Source organism: Bombyx mandarina, chromosome 16 (genome assembly GCF_030267445.1).
Source record: "Bombyx mandarina strain Sakado chromosome 16, ASM3026744v2".
Lineage (NCBI taxonomy): Eukaryota > Metazoa > Arthropoda > Insecta > Lepidoptera > Bombycidae > Bombyx > Bombyx mandarina.
In genome coordinates this window covers 11068465-11092167 of record NC_143222.1, presented here as the reverse complement: position 1 = coordinate 11092167, position 23703 = coordinate 11068465, and the positions used below count along the sequence as shown (strand labels likewise).

At 40.3% G+C, this 23703-nt stretch overlaps 1 protein-coding gene across 1 annotated transcript; it reads left to right on the top strand.

Moving 5' to 3' along the window:
- Positions 1 to 670: 670 nt before the first annotated feature.
- LOC114240465 (uncharacterized) lies at positions 671 to 23191 on the top strand. Its single transcript, XM_028171014.2, has 7 exons — positions 671 to 846; positions 12109 to 12238; positions 13882 to 14026; positions 17349 to 17507; positions 20837 to 20930; positions 22213 to 22429; positions 22971 to 23191. Exons 2-7 carry the CDS (start codon positions 12112 to 12114, stop codon positions 23123 to 23125), a joined length of 897 nt encoding a protein of 298 aa, XP_028026815.2. The 5' UTR covers positions 671 to 846; positions 12109 to 12111; the 3' UTR covers positions 23126 to 23191.
- The last annotated feature ends 512 nt before the right edge of the window (positions 23192 to 23703 follow it).

The window sequence follows — 23703 nt, the reverse complement described above, 5'->3', positions numbered from 1 at the left end:
ACTGTTTTTTAGGTAATAATATGTAATAGTAGATCATCCTAGTATGTAGAAGATAATTAGAACGACCATTAATGTCGTGAAATCAAATCAAATCAGTGCAATCCAACAACTCCATTTTAAATCGTATTTTAGACTCTAATTTTTAGGACGTTTCAATAATAATAATAATCTATATATATAAAAATGAATTGGTGTTCGTTAGTCTCGCTAAAACTCGAGAACGGCTGGACCGATTTGGCTAATTTTGGTCTTGAATTATTTGTGGAAGTCCAGAGAAGGTTTAAAAGGTAGAAAAATATGAAAATGCTCGGAATTAAATATAAATGACAATTTTGTTTTTCCTTTGATGTGGCCCCCGTCCTTTTGTTTGTTTTAAGTTTATTTTATACAAAAATTTAAGTCTTTTGTTTATCGATTGAGGCACTACGAAGTCTGCCGGTTCAGCTAGTATTTAATATATATATATTTTGAACAACAGCTGTTAGAAGAAACACGACAATAAGGATACATACTGATTACAAGGGCACTACTTATTTCATGTTGAAATCTCTTCCAGTAGGCTCAAATGAATGTTACTAAAATTAATAAAAGAACTGTATGTTATTTTTTTGTGCTTTTATCGTAGGATCATTGTAATTCAATTCCGCTACAAATACGCGAGACATTAGTGGAACGCTGCATTCAGCATTCGAGCATTATATTTTCAAGTTCGCTAGTACAATCTTGTTGAATGCGAATATATCCGATTTAAATATTTTACTTTAAATAATTATTTAAGATCGTGTAGTCATTGTGAATGTGATATGTTTTTGTGATTCTTTATTTTTCTTAACTTATTTATCAGAGGTGAGTGCTGAATTAATTATTATAAATTTTACTGTAATTTATATGTAGTGCGACGCGACAATATATTTTTATTCAAATATATATTTCTCGTAAATAAAAATTTGAGATAGTACAGTAATGTCTGAAAATATAGCTAATGTTAATAATAGCTTGGATGTTAATTTGAATATTATTTATAGCCTATGTAAGTTATCACATAGCTATATAACTAACGAAGTGAATTTATAATAATTGGGCGTTTGATTTTATGGAATAATGTAATTGCTTCATTTTAGAAATTGTAAGTAAATACATACTTACATTACAATAATAATTATTATATTTGCTGTAATTTGGTAACTGTGCTTACTGTAATAAAAAAATTAGAAAAACTGGTATTTGCGTGTTGAATAGAGAATCGCATTAAAGTAGACTATAAGTTTTTACTGGTGGTAAGACCTCTTGTGAGTCCGCACGGGTAGGTACCACCACCCCGCCTATTTCTGCCGTGAAGCAGTAATGCGTTTCGGTTTGAAGGGTGGGGCAGCCGTTGTAGCTATACCTTAGAACTTATATCTCAAGGTGGGCGGCGGCATTTCCGTTGTAGATGTCTATGGGCTCCAATAACCACTTAACACCAGGTGGGCTGTGTGCTCGTTCACCGAATTAATCAATAAATAAATAAAAAGTATATTAGACGTCTTGTAGTTTACACCTGATGGTGAGTGGTTACCGTCGCCCGTGGACTTCAGCAATGCCAGGGACAGAGCCAAGTCGCTGCCTACAGTTAAGTACTCTCTACAAGCCTCGTTTGAAGAAGGATATGTCATAGCGCTCGGGAAACACCGTGGAGGGGAGTTCATTCCGAAGCCAGATGGTACGTGGCAAAAAAGATCTCTGGAAACGAACTGAGGATGAACGCAGTGGCTCCAGGTAGTATGGATACTCCAGGTAGTATCTTCCCCAGAGTTCAAACTATATCCATACCGAATGTCGTCGAAATAGTTTGATTGGATTGATTTATTGGCATCACAAGGTATCAGCCGCGATCATCTGGGCTAAATTTCGTCTCTAGTTGGGAGATCAACGTACATATTATTGACACTGAAGTTTCGTTATTACTGACGGTTTTGACCTCCACATAAAAATATCGGTTAGACGATAATCTACCGTCTAGTTGGATTTTAATTACCGCGAATAACCAACCTACCCATTCCTGCTTCGAAGGGAATTAATGTGAAGCTAGAAAGATACTGTAAAAGTAATGAGATGCCTGCCTCACAATGGGTAGTCATTTATTTTCGTTCTATTCAATACCCATTTACAATAACTAGAGGTCCCGCAGTAGTCGAAATTCGACTATAATTAATTGGAATTGTAAGTTTGTACGCTATTATGATTGTATTTTCAACGCGAAGACTACACTATAGAAAGATATTACTAAAGACAAACAATATTAAAATTTAATGTATTCTCAATTTGACCACAGACGTCAAGAACATAAGTTTGACATTAAATAAATAGTATGCATGCGTTTGTGTGTCAAATACATGGTAGTGTGTGTAATGTTTTATTTATTGATTTAATGTACCTTTTATGCATTATTTAAAAAAAATATTAGCATTGTGCACTTCTTCTCTACATTCTCTATAAGTGTGGAAAATTTCATACTCCTCCGTTCGCGCAATTTTCGTAAAAAGGGATACAAAGTTTTTGCTTCACGTATTAATTTACAATAATTACCCGCAAAAAAAAAAACCAGACAACGCGAGTCGTTGTATTGGATAAATATCTTTTGTTAATTTGCTGTTTTTAAAAGAAGAGTAAGTAAGTGACCTTGTAATTTGCATTAATTTATTTCAAGTAATAATTACGACTAGATGATAACGTTTTTTTTTTGATAACGCCATCTTGTTGTGTCTTTAAAGCGGTTAGTTGCCCTCAATTAAGAAAAATAGTATTATTATTCGCTAAAAATGTCGGGAAGAGTTGATTATTGAAAACACGAATAAAACAACATTTTCTGAAAATAAATCGTAGTTAGATCGATTTATCGCCCCCGAAATCCTCTGTATACTAAATTTTATGAAAATCGTTGGAGCCGTTTCCGATATTCAGATTATAAATATATATTTTTAGGAATCAGAAGTGGAATGTTATAAAGAAATTATTAAGTTAACAAACGATCCGTATAATTACAACTCAGATCATAAAATCTAACCTATACAAGTACAATCAACACGATTATTACTAAACCAATTACTGCAAACTTCTACAATCAATTTACAAAAATAATAACAAAATGGCTTACGTGACCTTGCTAGCAACCAACACTGATTATCGCAAGTCGTCCGTGCACTGTGAGTGTAACGAGCAGAATGTGCGGAATTATCTAAGTACCCTCCTTATATAGGTTTGCAGAGTATTCGATGACGATGTTTCGGAGGCTCCTTACACGGCCTCTCCTGACGTTGAGTCGTCCTCGACACAAATCCTTTGGGTTCCGCTTGAACCCGCCACCGGAGAAGTCGGCGGGTTAGCCTCCACGTAGTCATCAAGCAAGGGCATAGACAGACCGGTCAAAGGAACGGGCTTCGTTTGCATAGTGTCCTCATCACTATCATATAAAACAGAACAAAACCATTACCAATAATTCGGAGAAGCTTAGGGGCACTCGAACTTACAGCACAATCATCCTGTCCACAGTCAATTAATTCATACATCGTTTGTCATAAATCTTGCTCATATAACACACATACATCACTCTCGAAAGTATAAAACCTAATGCGCATATTCCTGTTAGTATCCAAGGGCCAGTGTGCGTCGCCCTTCGTTGATTGTCTTCTGCATTTGGTTACCAGTGATCCCTGTAAAATGGTCCCAGACCCACTCGTACGAAGATCGTATTAAAAACGTACGAGTGCATTCCACACGTAGAGCATATTCAAACGTGTGAAGCTTCCCGACACGCTGACCATACTCAAACGTGCCGAGGCTTCTCAATACGCCAGTCTAGGCCGATCGTATTGAGGCATCTCACCGTGTAGAATTAATTACACGAGTGAGGGATACGTAAAATGGTCCCAGACCCACTCGTACGAAGATCGTATTAAAAACGTACGAGTGCATTCCACACGCAGAGTTTTTTCAAACGTGTGAAGCTTCCCGGCACGCCGACCATACTCAAACGTGCCGAGGCTTCTCAATACGGCTCAGATTGTATTGAGGCATCTCACCGTGTAGAATTAACCACACGAGTGAGGGATACGTAAAATGGTCCCAGACCCACTCGTACGAAGATCGTATTAAAAACGTACGAGTGCATTCCATACGCAGAGTTTTTTCAAACGTGTGAAGCTTCCCGGCACGCCGACAGTACTCAAACGTGCAGAGGCTTCTCAATACGCCAGCTTAGGCCGATCGCATTGAGGCATCTCACCGTGTAGAATTAATCACACGAGTGAGGGATACGTAAAATGGTCCCAGACCCACTCGTACGAAGATCGTATTAAAAACGTACGAGTGCATTCCACACGCAGAGCGTACTCAAACGTGTGAAGCTTCCCGACACGCCGACCATACTCAAACGTGCCGAGGCTTCTCAATACGCCAGCCTAGACCAATCGTATTGAGGCATCTCACCGTGACTCCGAGTGAGGGATACGTAACTAGAGAGCAATCATCTTTAGCTCACCCTTCAGGTTCACCATAAGAATACGTATATCTGTGAACAATGGTTACCATCAACTTCGCTTACTCTCAAAGAAGGCAGCACATGTCTCAGGGGTCCACTCGCCCCGTCACGACGCCATATATTGTGCAGCTGCCTGTGTAGTTTTGCCATAACTGCCGCTGCCGACCGATATTACGCAGCTACCGGCACGTCGCTTGCGTGCTACTGTCGCAGGAACCATCGAGTGGCCCGAGCTGGCGACAATGCCCGTGAGGCACCATCCTCACCATTCAGCAAGGTCCACGGATTGCCGGATCTAGATTTCCTGTAGACTGTGAGTTATTACCAAAACAAGATTATCGACATTAAAAACGGCTGCTGCTCGTCGGTGCCTGTCCACGCGAGCATCATGTCGCTTTTCACTCCATGGTACCAATTGATGAGCTCTACCTCGACCTAGTTCTCGACGAACTTCACGGCTCCGGAACACCTCAGTCGTGACATCACTAAATAGAGTCCTCACCACAGGTGTGGTGGAGTCTGTTCCTACCAGAAGCTGCAGGGCGGATGTCTGTTGTCTTGCATTTTGTGATGTTCAGAATGAGCTGTAATCTCAAAAGTTGAATTGACCATTTTGCCAACATAGCCCCGAATTCACCTTCGGAAGTATGCAGTCAACCTCAGGAATTATCTAACTGTGTGACATTACGAGTCACTGGTGACTCAATTAGTGCATGAAACCTATGAGGACTCGGCCTAACCTGACCTCCACTAAAAATGAAATCAAATCGTGAGTAGATTAGCGTTCGCGGTTGTAACCTGAGGGCCCATTATGCCCCGTATCACTATTAAAGTTCTATTAAAGCACTGGCGAGGGTAGACGCCTCAGAACCAGGGATACTAGATTCTACGCGACCTTGTTGCGAACCAACGATATTCGACATGGGAGTCGTAACTGTCCGTAGAATATCGGTGGTCTGTTCAGCGCGCGCCTTATCGTTATAACGTGTCGCAGCAGGTTCAACCGTGCGCGAGCGCGATCTCGCCCTTCCGCGACGGGCACACTACGAGAGCGGTCCCTACTACGCGACCCGCGCCTAACCCGAGTACGTGACCGACGCACATCAGTACTGCGAGAATCACGCTGGTCTCGGACCCGTAAGCCATCCCGTGAAGTACGACCTCTATCGTTCGTATCGCGATTTTGTCTATCATCTCTGTGATCGCGAAAGCATGTCGTTTTCGATTACGAGAATCATCTCGAGACGGTCGCCTCCGTGTACTAGGAGTTTCAGTATGTCTCATTATCACAGTTAAAATTTGCAATCACACAATAAAAATAACAAAGTATGAAAGCATCAAAGTAAGCAGTCATTGTAAAACAAAACAAAGTTCGGAGTTTTACGCTACTGTGGGCTATTTGAGTCCTTTATCCCACTTCTGATTTTAAGAATCAGAAGTGGAATGTTATAAAGAAATTATTAAGTTAACAAACGATCCGTATAATTACAACTCAGATCATAAAATCTAACCTATACAAGTACAATCAACACGATTATTACTAAACCAATTACTGCAAACTTCTACAATCAATTTACAAAAATAATAACAAAATGGCTTACGTGACCTTGCTAGCAACCAACACTGATTATCGCAAGTCGTCCGTGCACTGTGAGTGTAACGAGCAGAATGTGCGGAATTATCTAAGTACCCTCCTTATATAGGTTTGCCGAGTATTCGATGACGATGTTTCGGAGGCTCCTTACACGGCCTCTCCTGACGTTGAGTCGTCCTCGACACAAATCCTTTGGGTTCCGCTTGAACCCGCCACCGGAGAAGTCGGCGGGTTAGTCTCCACGTAGTCATCAAGCAAGGGCATAGACAGACCGGTCAAAGGAACGGGCTTCGTTTGCATAGTGTCCTCATCACTATCATATAAAACAGAACAAAACCATTACCAATAATTCGGAGAAGCTTAGGGGCACTCGAACTTACAGCACAATCATCCTGTCCACAGTCAATTAATTCATACATCGTTTGTCATAAATCTTGCTCATATAACACACATACATCACTCTCGAAAGTATAAAACCTAATGCGCATATTCCTGTTAGTATCCAAGGGCCAGTGTGCGTCGCCCTTCGTTGATTGTCTTCTGCATTTGGTTACCAGTGATCCCTGTAAAATGGTCCCAGACCCACTCGTACGAAGATCGTATTAAAAACGTACGAGTGCATTCCACACGTAGAGCATATTCAAACGTGTGAAGCTTCCCGACACGCTGACCATACTCAAACGTGCCGAGGCTTCTCAATACGCCAGTCTAGGCCGATCGTATTGAGGCATCTCACCGTGTAGAATTAATTACACGAGTGAGGGATACGTAAAATGGTCCCAGACCCACTCGTACGAAGATCGTATTAAAAACGTACGAGTGCATTCCACACGCAGAGTTTTTTCAAACGTGTGAAGCTTCCCGGCACGCCGACCATACTCAAACGTGCCGAGGCTTCTCAATACGGCTCAGATTGTATTGAGGCATCTCACCGTGTAGAATTAACCACACGAGTGAGGGATACGTAAAATGGTCCCAGACTCACTCGTACGAAGATCGTATTAAAAACGTACGAGTGCATTCCACACGCAGAGTTTTTTCAAACGTGTGAAGCTTCCCGGCACGCCGACAGTACTCAAACGTGCAGAGGCTTCTCAATACGCCAGCTTAGGCCGATCGCATTGAGGCATCTCACCGTGTAGAATTAATCACACGAGTGAGGGATACGTAAAATGGTCCCAGACCCACTCGTACGAAGATCGTATTAAAAACGTACGAGTGCATTCCACACGCAGAGCGTACTCAAACGTGTGAAGCTTCCCGACACGCCGACCATACTCAAACGTGCCGAGGCTTCTCAATACGCCAGCCTAGACCAATCGTATTGAGGCATCTCACCGTGACTCCGAGTGAGGGATACGTAACTAGAGAGCAATCATCTTTAGCTCACCCTTCAGGTTCACCATAAGAATACGTATATCTGTGAACAATGGTTACCATCAACTTCGCTTACTCTCAAAGAAGGCAGCACATGTCTCAGGGGTCCACTCGCCCCGTCACGACGCCATATATTGTGCAGCTGCCTGTGTAGTTTTGCCATAACTGCCGCTGCCGACCGATATTACGCAGCTACCGGCACGTCGCTTGCGTGCTACTGTCGCAGGAACCATCGAGTGGCCCGAGCTGGCGACAATGCCCGTGAGGCACCATCCTCACCATTCAGCAAGGTCCACGGATTGCCGGATCTAGATTTCCTGTAGACTGTGAGTTATTACCAAAACAAGATTATCGACATTAAAAACGGCTGCTGCTCGTCGGTGCCTGTCCACGCGAGCATCATGTCGCTTTTCACTCCATGGTACCAATTGATGAGCTCTACCTCGACCTAGTTCTCGACGAACTTCACGGCTCCGGAACACCTCAGTCGTGACATCACTAAATAGAGTCCTCACCACAGGTGTGGTGGAGTCTGTTCCTACCAGAAGCTGCAGGGCGGATGTCTGTTGTCTTGCATTTTGTGATGTTCAGAATGAGCTGTAATCTCAAAAGTTGAATTGACCATTTTGCCAACATAGCCCCGAATTCACCTTCGGAAGTATGCAGTCAACCTCAGGAATTATCAAACTGTGTGACATTACGAGTCACTGGTGACTCAATTAGTGCATGAAACCTATGAGGACTCGGCCTAACCTGACCTCCACTAAAAATGAAATCAAATCGTGAGTAGATTAGCGTTCGCGGTTGTAACCTGAGGGCCCATTATGCCCCGTATCACTATTAAAGTTCTATTAAAGCACTGGCGAGGGTAGACGCCTCAGAACCAGGGATACTAGATTCTACGCGACCTTGTTGCGAACCAACGATATTCGACATGGGAGTCGTAACTGTCCGTAGAATATCGGTGGTCTGTTCAGCGCGCGCCTTATCGTTATAACGTGTCGCAGCAGGTTCAACCGTGCGCGAGCGCGATCTCGCCCTTCCGCGACGGGCACACTACGAGAGCGGTCCCTACTACGCGACCCGCGCCTAACCCGAGTACGTGACCGACGCACATCAGTACTGCGAGAATCACGCTGGTCTCGGACCCGTAAGCCATCCCGTGAAGTACGACCTCTATCGTTCGTATCGCGATTTTGTCTATCATCTCTGTGATCGCGAAAGCATGTCGTTTTCGATTACGAGAATCATCTCGAGACGGTCGCCTCCGTGTACTAGGAGTTTCAGTATGTCTCATTATCACAGTTAAAATTTGCAATCACACAATAAAAATAACAAAGTATGAAAGCATCAAAGTAAGCAGTCATTGTAAAACAAAACAAAGTTCGGAGTTTTACGCTACTGTGGGCTATTTGAGTCCTTTATCCCACTTCTGATTTTAAGAATCAGAAGTGGAATGTTATAAAGAAATTATTAAGTTAACAAACGATCCGTATAATTACAACTCAGATCATAAAATCTAACCTATACAAGTACAATCAACACGATTATTACTAAACCAATTACTGCAAACTTCTACAATCAATTTACAAAAATAATAACAAAATGGCTTACGTGACCTTGCTAGCAACCAACACTGATTATCGCAAGTCGTCCGTGCACTGTGAGTGTAACGAGCAGAATGTGCGGAATTTTTTTTTTTTTTTTTTCCTACCTAAGCTGAGAGCCTTGAGAGGCTATATCAGCGTAACCCTAACTTTAGTAGGTGAGCTCACGGGGCTCAAACCTGACGATGTTGCTAACACGAACCCTAGCAAGAGTCGTGCTTCGCAGAATCTACCACCGGATCGGAAACGCGACCCACTGAGAAGATCCGGCGAGAAACTCAGTGGGCTGTGTCTGAGAGTTAATTTACTCGTCGAGCCCTTCGTCGCAAGCGACGGGTTCGACGAGAACGGTGACCGGTGCTTGAATTACCTAAAAGCACCGTTAGTGGATCGGGTGGAAAAGCGGAATTATCTAAGTACCCTCCTTATATAGGTTTGCCGAGTATTCGATGACGATGTTTCGGAGGCTCCTTACAATATATATATTAATACAAGAATTGCTCGTTTAAAGGTATAAGATTTAGACGTGGAAGTTGTACGTTTGATAATTAAAATTTAAACTATAATATAATTTAAAAAAAAAAGAAGCATAAAAATGTTACAATGATGTGAATTTTTTTGTGATAAATATAATTACCGTAAAAATTTTTTAGGGGTGTGCCGTCAGTTCCTTATAAATAAACAATTCTGGTAAGAACTGATTGATGCTTATTTTGATTTATTTAGTTAATGTTTTTGTTCAAAATGAAAAACTCGAAATCATAAATTCAATAAACATGCTGTGAGTTGAAATGAGTATGTGTACCACCACCATATGTATTTTCCCAAGAAAGCCTCATGACCGCGAGGCCACGACCCGTTAAAATAATGTCTGCGAATGGTTCAAAGGAATCTGTCGAAATAAACTCAGTGGGGATGTGGTTTTTTATTTATTTATTTTTATTGCTTAGATGGGTGGACGAGCTCACAGCCCACCTGGTGTTAAGTGGTTACTGGAGCCCATAGACATCTACAATGTAAATGCGCCACCCACCTTGAGTTATAAGTTCTAAGGTCTTACTCAGTATAGTTACAACGGCTGCCCCACCCTTCAAACCGAAACGCATTACTGCATCACGGCAAAAATAGGCAGGGTGGTGGTACCTACCCGTGCGGACTCACAAGAGGTCCTACCACCAGTGAAAAAAAGTTTAAAAAAAAGTTTAAAGTTTGTTTACTTTTGTATTTAATTTCAATAATAATTATGATTAGTAATTCTCAAAAAGAAAAAAAAAACGTGCGTGTGTTAATTATAATTAAATAAATTGTTAATATTATTGTAAATCAGAGCAAGATATTATACGAAAGAAACTGTTCGGAAAATATCCGGAGATTATTTTTCATACAATTCGCGATAATCACAACGTAAAGTGGCTTATTCATGTTTCATTGGTGTACAATAAAAACTTATATTACCCCTATGAATAAATACATTTATCCGTAGTTTTATTTTTTATCTTTTTTATTGCTTAGATGGGTGATCGAGCTCACAGTCCACCTGGTGTTACTGGAGCCCATAGACATCCACAACGTAAATGCGCCACCCACCTTGAGATATAAGTTCTAAGGTCTCAACTATAGTTAGAACGGCTGCCCCACCCTTCAAACCGAAACGCATTACTGTTTCACGACAGAAATAGGTAAGGCGGTGGCACCCACCCGCGCGGACTCACAAGAGGTCCTACCACCAGTAATGAACCGATTATATAAATAATAATAATATAAATTACCCGAATGAATGTAATCTTATAACAATGTACAATAACGCAATTAGTACGTGTTCATAATAGCGTTTGACAAACCACGCGGTATACTCATTAGATTTACTGTAATTACGGTAATGGCATCTTATTTTTCCGTGATTACGGAATAGGCTAATCATATTAGCGATTATCTAGTTAACATCTTCCGCGAGCTCTGCTATTAGGTTGTTATTAGAATGTCGTAGCGTTAGTTAAAATTTTTATTGATCACTAGCGGCCCGCTCCGGCTCCGCTCGGGTCTTTAACAAAAATTTTAACAATATATGACGTCGTTTTATTTTTAAAAATAAAAGAACACTTATTGCGGCGTAGCTATAATAGTTAGACATATGCTGTCGCGACAATTTTTGTAAATAATAATGTGTTTTACAAACCCGTAGTACATTATTTTATTCTAAAATCAATAGTTCTGTAGGGCATGCGATGTAAAGAATATTTTAGGTAATCTTTACACCTTGGGTTACATTATTGGAGTTTTAGTAAGGATCCCTCATTTTTTCAAAAAAGAGTATAGCCTATGTCACTTGGGAATAGTGTAGCTTCCAAACAGTAAAATAATTTTGCAAATCGGTTCAGTAGTATTGGAGCCTATTCAATACAAACAAACAAATCTTTCCTCTTTATAATATTAGTATAGATAAGCAATTAGATGAAGCGATTTTGAAAAAAAAAATTGACTTAGTTCAAGCAGCCCAAAAACTATGCTCCGATAGAGAGTCAAAAAATATTCAAGAACAAATTACATGCACGACTATTTAATAGATGTAACACTAGAGATGCCAAATATGCAAATTGATATACAACTTTGTATAATTTTGTGAATCGAATGGATCGATCGTGATTCGAGCTTGGATCTTGATATATCACAGACACAGCCCGAAGTGATCTCGACTTGATGCGATGGTAGATTCACCGAAGCACTGCTCTTGCTAGGGCCAGTGTTAGAATATTCTCTCAAGTTCAGCTTCAGTTCAGCTATGCGAGATTAACTGAAATAGTCTCTTAGGATACCGACGATCAGGTAGCGGAAAAAATTCGTATGATATTATTGATCAGATGGACCGTGCGTTCGCCTGTCTACATATAAACAGCAAACCAGTACAAGTATAAGTAGTGAGCAACATAACTATGTCTAACTACTAACAACTAACTCCTGACGATTCCGATCTCTACAGTTGTCATAAATTCACTATTTAATATCTTTCACAGAAGATGGCGGTCAACCCTATGTCAATTCAGAAGGAGTACGAGAAGCATCCGGACATCACTCCTGAGGACATCAAGAACCTTCGAGAATGGCTCAACAATCAGCCCCATTTACCGGGAGATTTGATATCAGGTACAAAAATTCGAGTGGCTAGAAAGTATGACTCGATTCTTTTTTTTTTTCGCATACCTATTGTTGATGTGACAGCTGATGTTGGTTTAGCTTTTAACTTCCATTGACAGCTTGTAGCATTGAATTGACAGCTGAAAAAAATAGCTCATCGTGTCCGTCCTCGTCTGACTAGCTAATATGCATGAGACAAGAAAAAATACTTATTATTATGTACCATATCTTTCGTGAATGCGTAATGAAAAGTGAAGTCAGCGGACGAACGCTATTTCCGTCTCACTCGCTCTCGCCTTCCGAGATTACAGATCGTTTACGTCATAATTTTAATTTAGCTTTTCGTTGCGCGCTTAAAAGTATTTTCTGAATTTTTTTATTTATTTATAGTATCAGAGTTTTCTGGAATCATCATCTGCTCGCTACGTTGGTCTGTTTCTTAGTGGTCCAGATGATTGTAGCACGGAGTTCGGCTTTAATTTCCGGTTAAAGTCGATATGTTTGACAAAGGAATTTGACATTTGCGGTCATATCCATTGGGATAAGTTTATAGAAACTCATTGTTTTGTATGTATTTCGGGTAAATCTATAATACAGAAGAATTTGTATTTTGGTGCCGTAGAGGGTTTTTGTTTTTTAAATTACTTTAATTTTTTTTAAGCAGGCAGCCGATCCTACGTCCCACCTGATGGTAAGTGGTTACCGTCGCTCATGGATGGCAGCAATGCCAAGGGCAGAGCCCAGCCGCTGCCTGCCATTTAATACTCTCCATAAACCTCGTTTCAAGAATATTAACATAATGGTATCTTTATAATATGGTTAGTACAGGTACAGTACTAAAATTACCAACTGTCTAAAAGCAATTAACGCTGCAGTAAAATTAGGAGGCGAACTATAGTCTCCAGCGCCAATTGAAATATAAATGCTTATTACGGCGATGGTGTGACGATCATACTCGAACTCCTCAAGGGTAAGTGCTCTTGGACTTTAGCACTTTACAAGTGTTTGTTCAACACTAACAAGCAGTGTTAGGGAAATCCTATGACCCTGAAATACATATATTTATTTGTTTGTTTTCCTATTATATATTTTCTATTCGATCCGTTCGAATTGAATGCGGGCTGTAAGGAGCGATTCTCTGAACCGACGCAGTTGTAACTTAAGTAATCTATCTATCTATCTGTATGTATAAAAGTGAATTGCTGATCGTTAGTCTCGCTAAAACTCGAGAACGGCTGGACTGATTTGGCTAATTTTGCTCTTAAATTATTTGTGGAAGTCCAGAGAAGGTTTAAAAGGTGGATAAACATGAAAATGCTCGGAAATAAATAAAAATAACAATTTTGTTTTTCCTTTGATGTGTCCCCCGTCGGACGGATTCCTTTTGTTTGTTTTAAGGTTATTTTATACAAAAGTTTAGGTCTTTTATTTATCGATTGAGGCACTACGAAGTCTGCCGGGTCAGCTAGTGTATAATATTATCTTTATTTAATTAGTCTTACCCACAAAGCTGTAATATTTTTGGGGGGAACGGATAGAGGCTGGTCTAGAGACCTTGTCATTTAGACCATCGGCTAGGACGTACAGCCAAACTCAAGGATTTAACATGGAGGGAGCTAATGGCATGATAAAACACAAGAGTTAATTTTCAGATGTTGATCTGCTTATCGCGTACCATTGCTGTGAGAAGAGCATGGAGGTTTCGAAGCAAGTTATAGACTTGCACTACACTTTGAAGTCCCTCATCTTCAGTGACCGATTGTTTGACAAGAAAGTCGAGTTCTCATTGGACACTGCGTGAGTACGGCCTATTAACTGGTCTCAATAATTTTAATATACGGGTGTTTCTCGAAAAAGACAAGATGTTGTGATTTTTAGTGAAGATAATACTAAGATGGAATGTAAACGAATATTTTGGTGGTGGTAGGGCGTTTTGTGAGCGCACACCGTGCCGCAACCGTGATATTTCTGCCGCAAAGCAATCAGATTATACTATAAAATCGACATGTAGACGTCATGTCTAAAAATATATTCCAATTGTGATGTATATATCTATATAACAAATAAATCTCCATCAAAAACTTACAATTAACCGGTATAAATCAAAGTGGTAAATGTAACAAAATATTCAATATTTAAAAAAATATTATATATTTTTCGGTTATTTCTTGTCAGTTCGTGCAATATGTATTCGCGCAATCCGATTGAGTTGAGACTTCCTACAAATGTTCTTCGTTCATCAAAGATGTGTAGTTATGTGATAGTATCATGATCCTACTACAGATGGCGATTCAATAAATCTGTTTATCACAAATGTATATTCTGTCGAAAGCATAGAGGGTAGAGTTAAGGAGCATTATCTTGTATAAGGGACTAGTTGAAAAAGTGTCGCAAGTCTAGTTAAAAAAGTGTAGCAGTTTTAAAGAAAGTGAATTGTGGTAGTTTATTGCACTGTTTTTCAAATCTTTCCACTTGGTACTATGGCGCCCCCTTACTTTGCTCCCTTTCATTACTACTACTAATACTGAGCTGGCGCTATGACCCCGAAGTGGTTCTCGGCCTCCGACAATAAGCTTTGCCATTCATCCCGGCGCTGCGCAACACCTAGCCAGTCTGACACTGGAGCTCACGTAAATTTGCTTCTACAGCGTCAGACCAGCGGTACTTGGGCCTCCCTACGGGGCAGCGTCCCTCCGGTACACCTGCGTACACACGTTTCACAGCCCAATCCTGCTCCATACGTACTACAGGCCCGAGCCATCCGAGCTTCCGTGCCTTCATCTCCCCCAGAATAATTGGCTCACCAAAAAGCCTCTCCACATCCTTATTTTCGCGGACGTGCCAAGAACCGTCTTTTCCCTTTCATTGGACACTTTTTATTAAACTGGTAGCTGACTGGTATGCCTTGCCCTTCGTACTCAAAACATATTACGACGTGTGATCGGGCATCACTTAGAGTTGATAAACGTTCAAAATTTACCCAAGCTTTGAATCTCCTCAGAAAAACATGACACCGAGATATGAATTAATGTAACTATAGTGAGCCCTTAGAACTCATATCTTAATGTGGGTTGCGGCATTTGCGGCATTTACGTTGTAGATGACTATGGGCTCTCGTAACCACTTATCACCAGGTGGTCTGTGAGCTCGTCCACAAATCTATGAAAGAAAAAATCTTTCACAGACATGACTCCGAATTTTTTTTTTTTTTTTTTTTTTTTTTTTTATTGCTTAGATGGATGGACGAGCTCACAGCCCACCTGGTGTTAAGTGGTTACTGGAACCCATAGACATCTACAACGTAAATGCGCCACCCACCTCGAGATATAAGTTCTAAGATCTCAGGTATAGTTACAACGGCTACCGCACCCTTCGAACCGAAACGCATTACTGCTTCACGGCGGAAATAGGCGGGGTGGTGGTACCTACCCGTGCGGACTCCCAAGAGGTCCTGCCACCAGTGATTACGCAAATTATAATTTCGCGGGTTTGATTTTTACACGATGTTATTCCTTCACCGTGGAAGTCAATCGTGAACATTTGTTGAGTACGTATTTCATTAGAAAAATTGGTACCCGCCTGCGGGATTCGAACACCGGTGCATCGCTTCAACACGAATGCACCGAACGTCTTATCCGTTAGGCCACAACGACTTCAGAAATCGAACCTTGGACATCATGCTTCGGTAGCTTTTTCATATATATTTTTTTAATAATAGGTTGGGTAAAATTTTTCTTCGCATTTTTTATGAGTATTCACAAAAAAAAATATAGTTTATTTACATTTAACTAAAGTATGTAGGTACGATTTTTTTTGATAACTTTTTGCCATCTTGTAGGTAGGGACATGATCCCATTGCTATAGAAGTTTTGAGGTTTCTGATCAAAATACCGCGACAATTGGTTTTGGCAGTCCTCTTGTGATGTTAACTTGATACTGCCTAAAGAATTCTGAAGAGACCGAAACAGGTGGAAATCTGAAGGTGCAAGGTCAGGACTATACGGCGGATGCATTAACACCTCTCAGCCAAGCTCTCTTAATTTTTGCTGAGTGGCTAAAGATGTGTGAGGTCTAGCGTTATTATGATGAAAAACTCTTCTGTTGATTAATTCCGGCCACTTTCTCTCAACTTCTAGCTTTAATCTCATCAGTTGTTCGCAGTAGAGTTCAGAATCGATGGTTCGGTCTGGTGGTAGCAGCTCATAATGAATAATGCCCTTCCAATCCCACCACACACGCAGCATCACTTGTTACGAGTTAGCCCGGGTTTCGCCACAGACTGTGAAGCCTGACCGGACTTTGACCATGACCTTTTTCGCACGTTCTTGTCGTACGTGATCCACTTTTCATCACCAGTTCTTTCACCATCAGCTTCTTCAAAAATGGTTCGGTTTCATTACGTCGTAATAAAGAATCACAAATGAGTACACGGTTCATTAGGTTTCTTTCAGTGAGCTCGTGAGGTAAAAATATCGAGCTTTTTTGTGTACCCAGTTTTTTTCAAATGTGCCAAAACTGTTTCGTGGTCTTCAGCTACGTCGTAACTACTGATATGCGGATCTTGCTCCAATTTTTCAAAAATTGCATCCATTTTATCCGTAATAAGACGACCAGAGCGACGTGCATCTTTGACATCAAAATTTCCCAATTGAAAGGTTATTATTTAACTAAAGGTTGAACATTAGGTCCATAAACATAGAAAATTTTTTTCGCGGCTTGCTAGCATTTTTAGCACTCATCTTGACCGTACGAAAAATAAATAAAAATCACACATTTTCCTAATGTGAATTTGGAATTATCTTCTTTAAAATTTATACTTCTAATGATACCAAAACTAGTCAGATAAAAAGAGAATAAATAGCCAAAGAGTTTTATTACAAGTTCATACATACTATAATCCAAAAAGACTTTTTCCCCAACCTATTATTTTGAAAGTTTTTCCTAGACTTCAAACCGGTTTTGACGCAAAACTAGACAGGACATTTGATTAAAACACACAAGATATTCGTTAATCAAGGACATTCGTGAGCGCGTGTTAAGTGGATACTTGAAATTATCAGCCGTCAGACAAGAAGAAAAGGAATGAATCGATGATATATTATTTTTTGTTTTTTTCCAGACTCTTCTATCAAATCCCAGTGTTTACAACAAGAGGTTACAGAGCGATTTACATTCGGCTCCTAGATTTTAGCCCTAAGAATTTCTTTCTAGACCAATTGGCAAAGAGTTTCGTCTTGATTTACGATCTGTGGCAGTATGAAGAAGGAACGTGGCCTGGGTAAGCGCGATTTAAGGCCTCAAGCGAATTGTATACAACAATGTACAAAGTGCTTTAAGCTGCCGACTGAGTGTGACGTCAAAATTTCAGTATCGTAGTAATAATAATAGTGGTCCTGCAGTAGTCGAAATTCGACTTTAATCAATTGAAATTTTATGCTTGAACATTATTCTAGTTCTATTGTCAAATATTTACAATTATATAATATAATCACAGATTTTCCCAAACCGCCGGTATACATAAATAATAATAAAGACAAACAATATTTATCTATTCTCAATTTGGCCACAGACTTTAAACACTAACAAAAGTTTGACAATTGACAATAAACAAAGAGTATATTTATATATATAGGTATGTGTTGTGTCAAATACACGGTAGTGTGTGTAATTTTTTCTTTATTGATTTAATGTATCTTTTAAGCATTATTTGAAAAAAATCATTGTGCACTTCTTCTTTAAATTCTCTATAAGTGTGGAAAATTTCATACTTCTCCGTCCGCGCAATTTTCGTAAAAAGGGATACAAAGTTTTTGCTTCACGTATTAATATACCTAGTCAGGTCATAAATTCTGTCACATGTTTAATGTAAAATAATTGAAACAAGTTTATTCATTATGTAACCATTCATATACCAAAATGAACTTAACAAAACATAGATTCTTATGACACTAAAGTTTATTCAAAATAACCTCCGTGATTTTGAATACAGGCCTTCAATCTGCGCGGCCAGTCGTCTATCGCAGCACGAACGAGGTCCATGTCAATATCGGCGGCTGCCTTAATCAATGATGTCTTGAGTGACTCCAAATTGAGATGAGGCTTTGAGCACGCCTTTTCCTCCAAGTGTTACCATATCTTGTAATCTAACGGATTCAAATCTGGACTGGAGGAGGACCAGTCTTCGTACCGGATGAAGTCGATTTCACGCGCCGCCAGCCAGTCTTGTGTGCTCTTCGCTCTACGAGCTGGCGCTGAATCTTGTTGGAATACCCAGTGCCTGTTATTGAACATGGTATGAGAAACAGGTTCCACAAGGTTCGTCAGGACTGTATTTTGATACACAACTGCATTCGTTTTTACACCTTTCTCACAAAAATGTACCTCTGTTAAGCCCCAATAAGAAACTCCCAACCATACCATGAGCGAGGATGGAAAATGACCTCGTTGGACAAGCGGAATACGGTTGCTCGCTTCTTCACTACCGTGTGCGTACACCTTGTCATTTTGTTTGTTGTAGCTCTCTTCTACGGTAAAAAATTTTTCATCCGAAAAAACAATTTCCCGATATTTTTTTCCCGCGTACCGCTTCAACAAAGCGCGGCATCTCTTCAGTCTCAGGTCCATTAGACGAGCATTCAAACGATGTCCTGTTTTTCTTCGATATGCCCGAAGCCCTAAGTCTTCATTTAACATCCTTTTCACCGTGGTTCTGCTTAAACCCATCTGAAGGGCCAACAGTTTCTGCTTACGTTTGGGATTTCTTTGAATTTGCGCCTTCACAGCTTTTATCACTGCTGGAGTCCTAACAGACCGAGGGCGACCACTTCTTGACCTGTCATCTACACTAGAGTCTTCATTGTATCGTTTGATGGTACGATAAACGAATCTTTTGGTTATATTCAAATTTTTCAGTATGTTAAAAATTTGAATTGGCGCGTAACCGCAACGATGCAACGCAATAACTGCAACACGGTCTTCTTTAAGCGTCCACTCCATATTTAAAAATGAGTAAAATTCTAAAAGTATACATTTTTATTTTCATGAACAATTCGAAATTCGAATTCAATAAGCTTTTTTGTGGCCAGCATTCTAAAAGAAAAGTTTTTACTGTGTGACAATACTTATGACCTGACTAGTTATAGATAGTAACATATTCCTTCTGACGGGAATATTCAGATGCAACTAACTAGCATTTTATAAAGTCAAAATAATTGTCATAAATCTATGTTCTAGTAATTAATTTTAAAACTACTTCTAATAGAAAATCTGTGTTAGCTCACGGGCAGTTGGCAACGTCCCCAGAAGGCTGGCAGCATTTCCCCGCGGGATAGCAATGCTAATTCTTTATTGCAAAATACGTACCAGCCTTCTGGTCTCCTAAGGCCTCAAATAGTTTTTTTTAAGGTCCTTAAAAAAGCTTTTAGCACATGGACCCCAGGGGCCCAAAGTTTCTATCCCAAAAGGAACAAAAACGAAATCGAGTGGGTGTGCATATAGTTTAAAAAAATTGTGACTTTTGTTACGGTGTTAAGTGGTTACTGGAGCCCATAGACATCTACGACGTAAACCGTGCCATCACCCACCTTCAGATATGAGTTCTAAGGTCTCATTATATGACTCATTCGGTCGTGCAGATAGCGCCCCTGTCTGTCGCACCGAGGGTCATGGATTCGATTCCCACATCCAGCAAACATTCGTCTGATGAACAGGTTTGTTTGCTCTTTGTCTCGGTGCTTATTACCTATATATTTAAATATAATGTAGGATTGGTAAGAACGAAACGTATGAAAAGAGTGTGAAACGGAGCGTTAAGATGTGAGTGAGAGAAAACGAAAAGAAAGGGAAAAGAGAATGACAGACAGAATTACAGAGAAAAGGAAGATGGCGAAGACAGTTAAAAAATGAGTAAGGCGTAATAAAAATGTTAATTAATTTTTAATTATTATTTTAACAAAAGATTTTGGAACAGTGTAAGTTTCATTTAATGCGCTACGATCCCTATTCTACATATATATTATGTTAGTATGTTTATCAGTTTCCGGTGTCTTTTTTCCCTACCTATTCACTGCTGGCCTGAGAGGCTATTCCGGCTACACTCGGACGGGTATCTGGTACCCATTACCTAGGGAATTCTAAATTGGGGCCACATGACGTATTGTTACTTTATCGGACCTTTTTATCCCGATCTTGCGGACAGAATGGAAAGCAGTCGACGTCGCCCAAAACACGCCATTTCGGATCCTCCCGATCCACTAATGGCGCTTTTAGGTACCTCAAGCACCGGTCATCGTCGAGGGCTCGACGAGTAAATTAACCTACAGACGTAGCCCACGGAGTTTCTCGCCGGATCTTCTCAGTGGGTCGCGTTTCCGATCCGGTGGTAGATTCAGCGAAGCACAGCTCTTGCTAGGGTTCGTGTTAGCCACGTCGTCAGATTTGAGCCCCGTGAGCTCACCTACTAGTTAAGGTTACGCTGAAACAGCCTCTCAAGACTATCAGCGTAGGTAGGAAAAAAAAGGATCTTTTTGATGGAATTTCAATCTGATGAAAATTATGTTGAAAGATTCCGTTATATAAAAATATTTAAAAGATAGATAAAAATTTCAGTTTCGTGGTGATCATAGATTTGGACGGAGTTGTCCTGGGACACCTGTCGCGGTTGGATCTCATGATGTTAAAAAAACTGCTGTATTTTGTACAAGTAAGTCGTCTGTTTCTCAAGTTGAAATTTTTGCTGGGTGGACTGATGAGAGTTGACCATTGAAAATTAAAAGGCATAAATTGCAATAAACACTATATAAAAATAGATTGCCGCTGATGGTGGTGTCTACGACACAAGCCATCAGTAGTTAGGACTCCAGAGTGAGAAACCTCCTTACGATATGCGCAGTATCAAGGATAATTGCCTTCTGTATCAGGTCCCTAACCCAGCTTGATAACAAAAGTTTCTTAAGGTGTTGATCGAAACTTTTCTTATCGAACCGTATATCGACAATGGAACAATGATGGTTGAATCAACATGCCACATGGCGGTAGCCTCGCGGGCCAGTTCTAAATATTTTATTAATTTGTCCTTTTCTGCCTTCACGAGGTTCTCGTCATGAGGAATGGTGACATCAACCAACACTGCTCGACGCGCAGACCGATCTATTAAAACATTCTTGAACGATACGCAGAAAGTTGGTTTCTCCCTCCGTAGCCTCATAGTACGCTCGCATGACATTCATATTTATATTTCGGTTCCAACGCATGCGAGAGCGCACTACACCACTGGTAGCGGGGACCGTAGACGGCACATTTCGCCTCGTTGATTCCAAGCGTGCCAATGGTGGGTGGCCCTATTATTATTATTATTATGTTCTATATTTATTTAAAATCTTATTTATTACATAATATTTTTCAAAAAAGCTATTAAAAATACAATTTCTTACTTTCCTAGTGTTAATTCACAGTTTAGTAAAAAAAAAAACGAAGGAAACCCAAATTAATCAACTGAGATGAAGTTAAATGAAATGAGATGCAATGAATTATAATCTCAGTGAAATGATGGTCATTTACTGAGTTTTTTTCAGTCGACTTTTTGGAGGATCCCGAGAAGTTACGTCCAGCGACTTTTTTTCATTTTCCCACATTTGTACACTTTCTCAGATATTAAACAGCTAACAAACCCCATTATTACACATTTAAACCTGAAGAAACACTAAACAGACAAAATAAAACAATTCACACAACTTCGCTATTCGCGTTCCCGCCAAAAACTCGGCCTATAAGTCGTTCACCAATCTAAATATCAGTTGAATAATAATAATAACAAGATTGTCTCGAAAACTACCGCCTTGTTATTCGATTGACTACTGTCTCTCGAATTGTGAGTCCTTGAAGGGGTCCTCCTCCTCGTGGGTCTTTGAAGAAAATCATATTTTGATTCGCGGACACTAGCTTAAAGGCTGTTGATTTTTAAGCGTTAACTCCAAATTTTCCAGGAATGTATGCTGATTAAACTAAAGGAGGTTAACTTTATGAACGCGCCGTCTTTCATGGATAAACTGATGTTAATGCTGAAACCGTTCCTCAATAAGCCGCTACTGGAGATCATCAGGATCCACTCCGTCGGAAGCGAAAAAATATACGAGACGATACCGAAAAAATATTTTCCCATCGAATCCGGAGGGGAGTTTAAAGATATGAACACTATCAAAGGTGCGGTTTTGATTTGTAAAACATTCACGTGCTCAATGAACTATCATTATTCCCGTTTGCAGTATTTTGGACAAACTATTTTTCCCTACCTATGCCTTTAGGAACTAGGAAAAATGAGGGCTATACCAGCGTAACTGGGCTAGTCGGTGAGCTCACGGGACTCTAACTTGACGAGTTTGCTAACCCTAGCCCTAGGAAAAGCAGTGGTTCGCAAAATCTACCACCGGAGTGAGAAACTCAGTGGGCTTTTGGACAAACCAGACCTATTTGAATTTGAACGATTTGGCTCTCGAAGGGCAAGAGCAATAAAAAAACGAAACGCCAATTTTGATCCTACGCACCCTGGGATGATAGGAGCTGAAACGTATTTCGGACTATAAGCTGGTACTCGCACCTATAAAATGGGGTATCTAATTTTTGTTTCATGTATTTATGGCGTACATGGTGTGTTGATTATGGGATTCATGGACAAGTCTTTGACAAGGATGTGTAGTGGTGGCTAAATGAAGCAAATTACTAAATCACCTCTTCTTTTTTCCAGAGGAATTGTGTCAGCGGCTCAAGGCAAACCAAGATTACTTCATTAGGGAGAACAAGCGGAAAGTGAATGAAAGCTTGAGACCTGGGGGCAAAGCGGTCGCCGTGGAGAGCCTTTTCGGGATCCAAGGGAGCTTCAAGAAATTAGATATAGACTAAAATTATTTAGTACCTATACAGGCTTGGGACATAGAATGTGGCAAAATAAACGTTATGTGGTTTAGAGGATTGCATTTTATTACCAATATGCGCAAATATAAATTACGTATGACTGTTATTACGATGATAAATAAAGACAGTGTCGCTAACTCATTGAGTTTCTCGTCAGATCTTCTCAGTGACTCGCGATTCTGATCCGGTAGTAGATTAAGCGAAGCACTGCTCTTGCTAGAGCTAGTGTTAGCAATTCTCTCAGGTTGAGCCCGTGAGCTCACTCACCAGTCCACGCGAAGTTAGAATAGCCCCTTAGGCTGCCAACGATTAAGTGGGGGAAAAAAGTGTCGGAATCGTGTTTATATTAGGTCGTAGTGGTGCCGGGAGATTCATAGCATGGGGGAAAGATGATGGGACGGAAAGGTGGTCGTGGATGAGAATGGCGGAGGATCGATCATTATGGCATTAAAAGGGGACGCCTGTGCCTAGCAGTGGGTATGAAATGGCTATACATATACTATTTATTAATACGTGAAGCGAAAACTTTGTACCCCTTTTTACGAAAATTGCGCGGACGGAGGAGT

Excerpts from the sequence above, each read along its gene's own strand:
- LOC114240465 (XM_028171014.2), top strand. The coding sequence starts at position 12,112 with ATGGCGGTCAACCCTATGTCAATTCAGAAGGAGTACGAGAAGCATCCG. Across the intron at positions 17,508-20,836 it reads GAAGAAGGAACGTGGCCTGG|TTTCGTGGTGATCATAGATT; the intron begins GTAAGCGCGATT and ends TAAAAATTTCAG. Across the intron at positions 20,931-22,212 it reads AACTGCTGTATTTTGTACAA|GAATGTATGCTGATTAAACT; the intron begins GTAAGTCGTCTG and ends CAAATTTTCCAG.